Raw genomic sequence first — 11,774 nt, 5'->3', positions numbered from 1 at the left:
CAGTGGAAAAAAAAGGAATAAAGTCTTTATTAACTTCCACATACTCTTCCACATACAGACACCCATTTACCAAAATATCTCTACTTTATCTTCATTCAGGGCAGAAGGAGCTCCAGGCAGACAAAACAGAATGAACCTACATAAAAGCAGCACGGCACAGTTAAAGTACACCAAGAATTGACAGTGGAAATGCTAGGAAAAAATAAATACACATATAAAAGGTAAAAGGAAAAGGGGGGATAGAGGTCTGAAGCCAATCATCCAGAAAACATGCCACCGTGAGCTGGGTTTGTGTGGAATTGGGGTAAAAGTGCTGAATTTCTTTTGAAGGAGACAGACTGGAGGAAAAACTGACACAAACTAAGACGTCTGACTAATGGCAGCTTTATGGGGAAATGCATTAAGTCACTATTATAATGCCCTCTGCAGTGTAGAACACCTTCACTGATATGTGTGAAAATGCAATCAGTTAATTTTCACTTTTCAATAAAAAATGTACTCTTTGTACATTTTGAAATGCATTTTTTTTTACAATATGTTAATTGTAGAAAAAAAAAACTAAAGCTGATATATCCATCCATCCATCCATCCATCCATTTTCTTTACACCCTTGTCCCTAATGGGGTCGGGAGGTGCTGGCGCCTATCTCCAGCTAACGTTCCGGGTGAGAGGTGGGGTCACCCTGGACAGGTCGCCAGTCTGTCACAGGGCAACACAGAGACAGACAGGACAAACAACCATGCACACACACACTCACACCTAGGGACAATTTGGAGAGGCCAATTAACCTGCCAGTCATGTTTTTGGACTGTGGGAGGAAACCGGAGTACCTGGAGAAAACCCACGCATGCACAGGGAGAACATGCAAACTCCATGCAGAAAGACCGGGGCCGGGAATCGAACCCAGAACCTTCTTGCTGCAAGGCAACAGCTCTAAGCTGATACATAAGGTAAAATAAATACTCTAAGCATACTTTGAGAAAATTATTTGAAAACAGGCTGACTTCCTTTGAAAAAAATGGACATTAGCCTTACAAAAAGATAATGACTGTCTCTTCTGATGACCCGAGATATATCAGCAAAATGTCTCGACTTTTACTCCACATTTTCTTTGTACAAACCCCTGGAAGACATCCCAGCAGATGTACTGATAAGCACCACCAGGCAATAACATCTGGATGATTTGCATTCAAAATATAACACATCAAAGAAACCCCATAACAATTGGATCGCCCTCTAATTTTAAAGTGGTTAGATGGGAAGGTGATACCGAACCAGGAGGCCGCATATCCCTTTTCTTCTCTTGCGGGGCGAGTTAAAGCAGAGGAAATGCTGGAAAACACTCTGAAGGTCGGGAGAAAGAGGAAGTGAAGAGAGCCCAGAGGATTTGGGGGAATACAGATGGCTGATGCCTCTTTCCTTTCACAGTTTCTCCTCCAATTTGCTCTTCATCTCCCTTGTTTGTTTTACTTTTCTCCTCATCAGCTGTCCATTGGACTCATTTCTACAACAATCCCATTAGTTTTTCAATTGGGGAATTTGTAAAGATGGGTGTTGTCTTTCTTATGGAGCTGTGTCACAATTTTTTGTTCGACACTTCAAGGCGCCTGTTTTGCACGTTGTTTTCTCTATCCATCTCCATTTAAACGAAGGCCTCTGGGCCCTCTGAGCCGTTGATTTTGATGTATATTTTGGCGTCCTCGGCTTTCTGCTGTAGTTCTCGATGGAGCGTCCGTCTGTACCAGATCAGGTAGAGAGGCAGCAAGAAGCCCAGCATGCTGAGCACAAGCAGTCCGATGTTAACCTGCAGGGTGACACAGGAGTAAGCAAGGTTTCAATCTGGCTTGATAGCTGAATGTGTTTAGGTGGGTGATGATTCCTACCCAGAATGGGTCTCCTTCAAGTGGTCCCATCATTGCCAAAAACAGGGGCTGTTGCAGCAAAGCAAAAACAGCACTGGCGAGAGACTGCATCCCTGTTAAGCTGCCAAACTGAGAGGAGGGATATCTAAAAAGAAAACATTTTGTTTAGTTAGTCACTCTGCAGCAGCGTCTACCAACATGGAAGTTTGATACGCATAATGAGTAAAAATGACTTGGCAATTGAAATTAAAATGGGCATGAGAGATTAAAATGACGTTGGTACATACACAGCAGCATAAAGGCCCCCGACGGCAGAGTGAATGAATCCTCTCACCACAGTGTGTAAGATGAAGGAGATGATCTGAGGAAAGAAGAAAAACAGAATCCGTGTTTATTCGCTTTTGCGTCTCATGTGAAGTTAATTCAGTTTCCCTTTAGCCAGATGGTGTTAGTGTGCAATCAGATGCCTACATTTACTGTCAGCTCGATACAGTAAAGTCAGCTCTGCATATGGACACAGATCTGGTGAGGACATAGAACAGGAACATCAAAGGGACGCTCACCTGTAACTGGAGATTTGGTATCAGACAGGTGACACCAAATCCCACCAGAAGCAGGTTGGTGAGGACGAAGGCTCGCAGAGCGTTTGTCACTTTCTGGATCTTTTTGTCTCTGCGCTTTGTCTTGCTTTCACCTCTAAAATGTAAAAAAGAAAAGAAAGTTGGATTACGAGGGAGGGATGCCATGACAGGATTTTATTGGAATCATAAATAACAATGTCTCTAAAATTATTCTAAAACACACCAACAGCACAATGTTTCCTGGGATGCAAGCTCTCTCCCCACTATCCCCCTCCCCTTTTTTTGTACAAATTTAATGGTAATAATTGTAAAACCACTTCACATTTGCCAACTGTAGTCTGTTTTCATGTTGCATTTAGAGCAATGGCTTGTCAGCGTGTGTTAAAACGAACTTGTTTCACTGTGGAAAATGAAACTTTCTTTCCAGCTTTACAAGCAGAAAGAAACAAGGTTTTTAATTCTCTTTTCTGGAGTTGACACACACATTTCCCACCAAAAGCTGCTTTCTTTGGAACACAGAGCCTTTTAAGTCCATTGAGGAAATAAAAAACCACAATATAATTGTTTATACTCGTGCGTAATTATTAGAACAGATCAACACTCAGACTCACTTGCTTAAGGGTTCCTTGTCTTCTTCCCCGTCATCACAGTCCTTCAGTTTCCAGTCCATAATTTGACCAATGACAGGAGTGGTCATCAGACAAAGCAGCTGGAGCACACCAAAGATGGAGGAGTACAGACTCACTGAGGACCAAATGAGGACAACATATTTATTGTTGTTTATTGGAATATAATACAACACTGTTGAAAAAAGATTTTTTTAAAAATGATGCAATCCAGATGACAAAAGTGTGGGGAGAGGTCACTACCTGGTTAGATGGTTAGTCATTGCAGTTAATAAACTGTGTGGGACTGTGTGCAACAAGGTCGTTCAAAAGTCAATATGTTGCCATTAGGGCACATATTTGTGGCTCTGGGAGCAGTGACACATGAAACGTGAGTCATGTGAAGCAGTGTAAGATGTTTGTTCTGCTGATTCTTCTAGAAAAGTTGTTAATGAGTCAACTAATAATACTGGTGGCTTTAGTTTAAAGCTGTGTGACAGTTGAAGGACTCGGTTATTGACAAGGACAACTAAGAAAACAAATGTAGTACTCCACTTGTTGTCAGCTGGATATTTAATAAGCCAATGCTAAGGTAAACTACTGCTAACGCTAAAGTTTTTGTCTTACCAACTTCCATCCTTTCCACTGAAAATGAAAAAGTTACGTTCAGTTGCTTTTAGGTCATGATACAAGCCAGACGGGTGCTGTCGATTGAGTCAGTCTTTGCACACAGACAGACATGTCTCAGAAGCAAACAGACTGACCTGTGTCAAGGTTTCCATCACAGAGCACCTCCAAGACGCTGTTCATGGCCCCCATGTAGAACAAGAGACGGAGCTGTGTGATGCACATGGTCGATGCGCTAAGCAGAAAAATAGGGCTCATGATGCTCTTCAGAAAAGACTGAGCTGCAGAAAGCGAAAGCAAGACATTTAGAACAGGGGTACAAACTAAGTCAGGATTCTTTAAACCTTCATCATTTCAGGAGTTTTATTTTACACTGCACTCTTACTTTCTTCCTGGGGCTTGCAGTCCATTTCCAGGTCCATGGTGGATAGGCAGAGAGTGCGTCCATCCTTACCAACCACCTCCTTTTGTTTCACGTTGTTGCTGACGCTCAGGCGGCGGCCCACTGTGGTCACTTGGTGGTAGAACTGCTTTCCTGTGATCTTATGGTCAAAGCCTAGCCAGCTGAACTTTATTTTCACACTGAGAAGGCAGAGAAGCAAATATTTTTATTACATAATTTTTGATCAAACTCTCTCAGTGGGAGTAGGATTTATGTTGGCAGTGTACTTGGGAGCATAAATATGCAACTGTCTTTGCTACTGACGTGTAGTCCATGTCTTCTGGTCCTGGGAATGGCTCCAGTGGCCAGTTGAAGAAGCAGTTGAGGAAGACAAGTCCAGCACAGGAAGCCCACACCACGAGAATGGTAATGAATGAGGCACCGAAATCATAGATGACCTGTCCACAATGAAGGAAAATGTCAAACTGAAGTGGAGGTAACTTTTTTAACAACTTATGGCCTAAAAGATCCATAGAGCAAAACCTTTAACATGACTATTAACATGGTTTTGCTCTATCTTCTTTCTTCGTAAATCATATCCGAAAGGTATTTGACTGAGAACGTTTCAAAATCTTTTTGTCCTTTGAATACACAGACACAACAGACAATTTTACATTAAATTTCTCAAAAAGTATTGAAGAACATAAACGAAAAAATATTTGTTTGGACAAAAAAAGTTTGTTTATAGCTTCAAATAATATGTGGAATATTTTTTTAGATTTTGCTTTGACTCATTTAATGTTCTTTTTTGAAAAGGAATACTTTTCCATACCTTGACACCAGGGAATGTGACGGCAGACGAAGCATAAGAACCAATCATGAGGGCAATGAAGGTAGAACGAAGGTTTCCAAACATATTAGGGAGCTAAAAGGTAAAGGAAACAAGGAAAAATATCATAGATTAGCATATTCTGTCCATATTGTACCCTACACTAAAACAATGAACAAAGATGCTAAAAAAAAATAAGGTAGATAAGGTCTGTTTCTCTGTGAATGTCAGCATAAAGGTTAAACAAGCATCATAGTTATGTCAGCTGCACTTATTTGGAGATGAGGGAATCATATGGGGGCGCCATAAAGATGATGCCCAATGACACTCAGGTCAGAGGGCACAGTGGGGACCAATCAGCAAGACTGCATGGTTCAAAATGAGGAGGAGGCAAAAGCACAACAAACTGACATGAAGCAAATCAAAGCATAACAGATACACATGAACACAGCTGTCCATTACACCACACAAAACTCTTAGAGGAGGGGGTCGACACAGCTGAAACAGTCAGGGGGGGAGAGAACCAGTCCTGGTACCAGAAACAATATGGACAGGGTAGAGAGTTCATATTTTTTATTTTTTTTTTATTTTGTTTTGTTTACACCCTCTGCTCCAACTGGAAGAGAAGGATAACAGAGTTGGAGGACAAAACGGGGCAACACAACCAACAAAAAGGCATTCACGAACTGTTCTGTTTTCAAGTGGCTGAACAACAACAAGCACATTCTTTTACATAAGACTGGGGAGGGGATTTGCTTTGTTGGGGAACCAGTTTACTGTATTTCTCAGCAGTAACATCATTCAGAAGTACTTGTCAAACTTAACCAATAGACATTTACTAGTCTTTAACACTGACAGAGAGTTAAACTGGCATTGCACAGTGTTTCCTATGCAACATGCAGAGAAACTATACTCCAGAAGCCAGTGATGTAGCTTGTGTTTAATGATTAACCCAACACTCTTTTATAGCGCTTGAGGTTGTTAAGGTGACGAGGTGAACCAGCGTTCAAGGGTAAAGACGTGTTTCCATGCATACTATGGAGAATCTATTATTCCCATAACTTTAGCTTGTGAGACATTTAAGATGTTCAAAAGACGGTAGAAATGAGTGATTTAGTCTGTGTTGTTATTGAGGAATGTTGTTTCACGGAGATTTACTGGTGTAGAGCCACTGTCCGGTGAACAGCATCACCATGGTAGCGTCATGGACTCTTGACTGAGTTATCAAAGGGTAAAAGTGATGGTGAGAGGAAGCAACAGCAGGAGGAAAATCAGAGAGGAAAGAATGCAAATGAATAAAGAGGCGTCCACCCAGTGATTCCTTGAATTAATTAAGATCGTGGGTTGTTTTTCTTTGCCTTTGTATCCGAGGCTCCTCTCAGATTTAATGAAAACCATTTCAAATATGTATCACTTGTCAGTATGTGAAGTCAGATATTGTTAAATGAAGCTATGTGAGATATGATATGAGGCCATATTTTGGTCATGTAAACAGTTTTTTAGTATTACACTCTTATGAACTTGCACTATAATGACTTGCAAAAAGAATTAACTTTTTTTTACAGTGTCACATTTTGTCACTGTGTTACCACAACCATTAAAGTATTTCAATTTCAGATTTTATGTGATTGAAAAGCACAGAATAGTGGATCGTTTTGAAGAAGTAAATGATACGTCTCTTTCAAAATTTTCATAAAATGTGTAGCATATGATTGTATGCTGTCCCTTTCATTTGTGAAACTTAAAAACACCATATTCTTTCTTTTTTACGTGACAATTATGTGCTGCTTTGCGTTGCCCAAACACAAAGAATCCCCACTGCATTCCTATTTCATGTTACTCAGCGGTCCTTCCTCACATCTGAAGCAGAGCTGAAATACACTTCTGCAAATCTTTTCAGAAAAGACCAGAACAAAAGGAGGAATTCAAACAGGAGATGGAACAGAGTGACTAGCCGGGGGTCCAGTAAACAATTCTAGCAGAGTGTTAATGAGGAGGTCTTATAGACACATACATTGCTCGGACAACAGGCAGCTGGTGCACCAGCTCTGCAGCAAGAAAAATGCAAAGCACAGAAACCTGGCAGGCCCACTTACTGTGAGGGAGGTGAAGGTCATGCACATGCCTCCGAAGCCATTGAAAGTGAGTGCAATGAAGATAAGAACGGAGAGCTCTAAAAAATGACACATCATTAGAGTGCTGACAATCACTACATCACATGTAGATATGGAAAATGGACAGATTGGATCACATGGACTCACCATTTGGCTTGTAGGCTCCATAGGCAATGAGTAGGCAGGAAAAGCCAAAGCAGGTGCTGAAAGTAGATGACTCTGTCAAGCATTTTTAGTGACCAAAACTACTTCTCTTATTTTTTTTTTTTACAAGAATATAATATAATCTCAATTAACTCTTGCTGGTTGATTACCCTTCCGAAAAGCAGTAATTAATATCCTGTTTCTGGTTTTTATTGAGCCAATATTGCTTTGCTCACCTGCCCAGCAGTCGAAGTTTCCGAGGCCCATATTTATCCATGACGATCCCCAGCGGCAGTGTGATGGCTGAGAGCAGGAAGGAGCCAACTGTGAAAGCAAGATTCAGCATCTCATCCTGTTCTTTGCAGATCAGCCAGCCGTTCATCCTCAGTGGACCCTCCGGTACGACGGGCTTCATCTCCACCCCGTCTCCCGAACCCACTAAGGATTCGTCCGATTCGAAGGCGTCAGCGTAGTCATGGGGGATCGGCGTCGCCGCAGACTGAGACCGATTGTAGCTGGAGCTGTTACCTGTAGAGCATGATGAAATGATGGTCAGATGGATCTTCTATTTTTTTTTCCCTCCTTGTTAAAACATGGTACATATCAGCTTTATAAATCTACTTTCACTTATTATCTGAAATGTAAAGTCTGCACTTCTATTTCATCACAAGATCATGACGCATCATTACACGGTCGTCACATGTGGAGTGAACTCATCCTCAGTTATCTGTGTGGTAAAAATCAGTCTATAAAATGCAACATGTCAGCAAAAAATCTGCACAGACAGAAGAAATTAAGCAGGAACACAGAGAAACATTTTGACTCAAATCTCGTCAGGCTGTCTGGGATTTTATTGAGACTTTAAATGTGAGTGGAATAAAAGGTGATCAGCTGGCAGAGGCAATGAACTGTTATCAGAACCTTTAGGTTATAATGTGAACAGGTACAAAGGTTCAGGAAGAGACCAAATGATAGAGAAACTTGAAACATTGCCTCTTTTGTATCCACCAGCCAGTAACAGTGTGGCATTGCAAAGTGGAACTTCCCATCATGACACATTTCATAAGATGGCGCCAAAGCCTTCTGCAGAACTTTGTACATAATTTTCCAAATATCCTGAAAATGGGTTTTCTTTTATATAGTGTTTCATGGTGCAAAGTGGAAAAATTTATCTAACTCAGTATCAAAATTGAGTACTTGTTGTGCTGATAAGTTGCGAATAAATTTTGCTTTTAGTTTGTATGAGTAACTATTGAAGAATGAAGTGAAATTAGCCTAAAATAGAAAATAAAAAATGCCTGTTTGTGTAAAAATAAAGAAGAAATGTCCAGCAGTGGCCCCATGAACTCAAATAGAGTTCATGGGAGACGTGATTTCCTGTTGCATAACACATGGTCCCTCTGTGACGCTACTTGCAGAAGGAAAACCAAACTTAAACCACACCACTATCTTGCACATCTGGATTTTATAGCCGTCTCCTGCACAGGTCGTCTAACTTCCACCACTCATCACTTTTCTATCAGCCTTTGTCCCCTCCCTGGTCTTTATCAGCACCCTTTAAACTTCCAAATTACTGGTAATAAATGCTGGATGTGGAACTCTCTGTTCTTCATTTCAAAAGTCACATGGCTGAAAAGAGCTGAGATGTTCTTTTTTTTTTCCTTTTTGGTCTTATGTCATCAGAATGAGATGCAACTCTTGTGGCAGTTTTTTTTATTAAAGTACAAATTTTAGTGTACGTTTTCAGAGTCCATGTAATAGACCAACACACATTTCCACATAATTGTGAGGTGTGTAAATGATAGGTAAGTTTTTTTTCCCCCCCAAATTAAACTCTGAAAAGTGTGTTGTGCATTTCTATACAGCCCCTTTATATCACCAATAAACTGTGATCATATACAGCTAAATTGTGATTTGCAACTCTGGAGGAGCTGCAGAATACTCAGGTGAAAAATTCCTGTTTTTCGTTTTAATCCAGCCCTTAAAAGGCACAGCAAAAATGTGAGATGGTTTAATTAAATGACAACACAAATGAACTTCTTTTAGAAACACAATCTTTGGCAGAAAGCTAACATCACATTACACATGGTGGTGGCGGCATCATGATGTGAGGTTACATTTTTCACACGATTTTTACATTTAAATATAACGGGAATGAATAAGGATTTTACTTTTAATTTATCTGGAGACACATATTCCTTTTCCAACTGCCATTTTTGCCAAGCTTCATATAAAATAAACGACTTGGTCAAATCAGAGATTGTGCACAAATGTTATCTGTTCTTTAAAACACGAAGCACAACCTGGAATTTTATTAAGATGAGCAATAAGACAAAATAAGAAAAAGATTGCTTAATCTTTTTATGGGTTTTTTAAAAAGGAGCAACAAAGACGCAGTTCATGTGGTCCATTCTCGGATGTTGTCTTTCAGTAGGTCAGTGTCTCTGTCCTCATCTAAGCTAACAGAGACAAGAAACAGCACAGTAACATACTGTCTCAAGAAACCGTACTCTATTCTTTTGTCCCTTCGGACCACTTTGCCTACCTGCCTGCCTGAATGCTCTAACGTATCTGATCTGTTTAAACCGCCTGAGTCCAGCCTGGGACATCTTCACAGATAACATTTTATTTTCAAAGACTGGAGAAGATGGGAAGGTATATTCCCAGGTATCAGTGTTGCTTGACATCTCTTGAAAGTCAAAGCATTACTTTCCCCCCCAACCTTTAATTTGAAATGTATTTTCAGAGAGAAAACTCACAGCAATAAAACCTAAATGACTTGTCAGATATACATGATGAAAAATGGTAAACGATAACGATTCAATCTAAACATTCAGACTCACCTTCCTCGTTGCAAAGGTAAGAGTAGAAGCCCTCAGACTTCAGCATGATGAGGAGGGAGCCCCATCCCAGCAGCACAGCGGAAAACAGCAGGTTCTCAATGATGGCGGTCACTGCCATCCACCAGCGCCTGGCGAAGGCTGTGGCAAGGGTCGGAGCCATGGCTGAGGGGGAGAGGGAAAGCTTGAGGAAGAGAAAGGACAGAAGAGGAAGAAGGCTGGAAGAGAGCAGAGAGAGCCTCCTCGACTGACGGTCAGAATGAGGAGTGACGGATTTCTTATCTGAAAAGAGAAGTAGAGGAGGGAGGGGAAGTTGCAAAGTCAGCCTATCGGTGAAGCCAGTAAAACCCTGGAAGGACTGGTTTTTCAATTGAGACAAGGTTGCGCGTCTAACTTTGCACCATTGGGAGATCACTGATTGTGTGAAAGGATTGTAAATGAGTATTGTAGTGAAAGAACTATTTTGATGGATTTAATACAAAAAGGAACAAATTATTCTTATAAATTGTGGTGATTTATATACATTCTTGCTTATAGTTTATAAAAAGATAAATAAAAGAACAATCAAATATGAGCATCACAGAGTTTCTGCAGGCGAACAAACTGGTCCAGACTGGACTGAAGACTGGTCAACCGATGACCCTCTTGCATTTCTCCTGTACAGCCTCCTCCCCAAATGTCCTCTCCAACCAACCGTCAAAAACGTTTTTCTGCAATTACTATAGTGCATTCCAAACAAATTAAACAACCTGCTTTGTTTTTTTCACTCACACAGAACACACCATCCAAATGAGATGCAGAAGCAGCAGATTGAAAAACTAATGTCCACAGAAGTCACTACTTCTAAGAGTAACGAGTAATGCACAGATTAATAACTTAAATTCCTATTCATGTCAACCTAAACATTGTTAACCATTTTTCTTGTTAGATGTCTATAAAAACATAAAACAAATTCTCACCACTCCAGGCTTCAGGTAGTGCTTCAAAGCACCCAGCTCTCTGTATCTGTCTTGGCTCCCTGACCAGGTATCTGTGAAAAACAACATTTATATACTCAGCAAAGGGCGCCCCCTATTGAATTTTGACAGCGTACAGTCTGTCCTCTCGTCAACTCCCAATTTCTGAGAAAGACTTGTGTTGAGGGCAATGATGTGAAAACGAGACTATTAATCTATTTAGTAACCAAATCACCTAGAATGATAATGTCATGCACCCGTAACAGAGGTCGTGGGAAGATTGAGGAAAAACCCCTTTCACAGTGGCGTTTAAGTTTGATCTTATCAGTCGTTGAAGAATGGGACGTGTAGAAATGGATGGGATTAATTGCGCCAAACATTGTCTGAGAAGTTAGAAGACAGCATATCTGCAGGTCAACACTTCTGTGGCTCAGTCGTAACTATTGATTGATCAAGAGAGCAGAAAAAAAAAGAAGCCTTGACGCAGATTCAGTGCTTATGTGAGCGGTTCTCAGATGTTTACTGTGCTTTGTTTTCGAACTATGGCCAGCAAGCAGTGGTGTTTTTAATAAGGATGTTGGCTTCCTGTCTAAGGCAGCGTGACCAGCGGGGCAGCATAAGAGCTTCCAACAAGTTTGTATGTCACTTTAGCGGGGCGCAAATCTCTGGGAGAAAACGTTCCTCGGTTGACCAGGAGGCAGAAGTTGGCATCTGACATACAGCTTCTCACTTGATGGTAACTTAAAGAGCCATTTGATCATTTTCAGTTATGTTTTTATGCAATTCAAATCTAACAGAAGACTATTATCAAAACAAGATATATCTGGAATAAAA

At 40.7% G+C, this 11,774-nt stretch overlaps 1 protein-coding gene across 2 annotated transcripts; it reads right to left on the bottom strand.

The window, feature by feature from the left end:
• Positions 1-11,085, bottom strand: slc43a2b (solute carrier family 43 member 2b). 2 transcript variants are annotated; one of them, XM_008427165.3, is made up of 15 exons: positions 10,944-11,085; positions 9,988-10,266; positions 7,381-7,672; positions 7,148-7,203; positions 6,983-7,059; positions 4,890-4,982; positions 4,382-4,515; positions 4,061-4,257; positions 3,813-3,956; positions 3,676-3,693; positions 3,055-3,187; positions 2,426-2,558; positions 2,150-2,223; positions 1,884-2,007; positions 1-1,804 (listed from the first exon to the last, which is right to left on the bottom strand). In XM_008427165.3, the coding sequence occupies exons 2-15, from the start codon at positions 10,145-10,147 to the stop codon at positions 1,643-1,645; spliced, it is 1,797 nt and encodes a 598-aa protein (XP_008425387.1). In that variant the 5' UTR covers positions 10,148-10,266; positions 10,944-11,085; the 3' UTR covers positions 1-1,642. The 2 variants fall into 2 exon arrangements, with proteins under 2 accessions (XP_008425387.1, XP_081471676.1); XM_081615550.1 differs by lacking the exon at positions 3,676-3,693.
• Between the last annotated feature and the right edge of the window lie 689 nt (positions 11,086-11,774).

The sequence above is a fragment of the Poecilia reticulata genome, chromosome 14 (assembly GCF_904066995.2).
Source record: "Poecilia reticulata chromosome 14, P_reticulata-male-v2, whole genome shotgun sequence".
In the NCBI taxonomy this organism is placed as follows: domain Eukaryota; kingdom Metazoa; phylum Chordata; class Actinopteri; order Cyprinodontiformes; family Poeciliidae; genus Poecilia; species Poecilia reticulata.
Note: the sequence above shows the minus strand (reverse complement) of the source record. Positions and strands in the feature narration are given on the sequence as shown.

Coding starts and splice junctions, on each gene's coding strand:
- slc43a2b (XM_008427165.3), bottom strand. CDS start 10,147: ATGGCTCCGACCCTTGCCACAGCCTTCGCCAGGCGCTGGTGGATGGCA. Junction 7,204..7,380: donor AAACTTCGACTGCTGGGCAG/GTGAGCAAAGCA, acceptor ATCTACTTTCAG/CACCTGCTTTGGCTTTTCCT. Junction 4,516..4,889: donor TCACATTCCCTGGTGTCAAG/GTATGGAAAAGT, acceptor CATTGTGGACAG/GTCATCTATGATTTCGGTGC.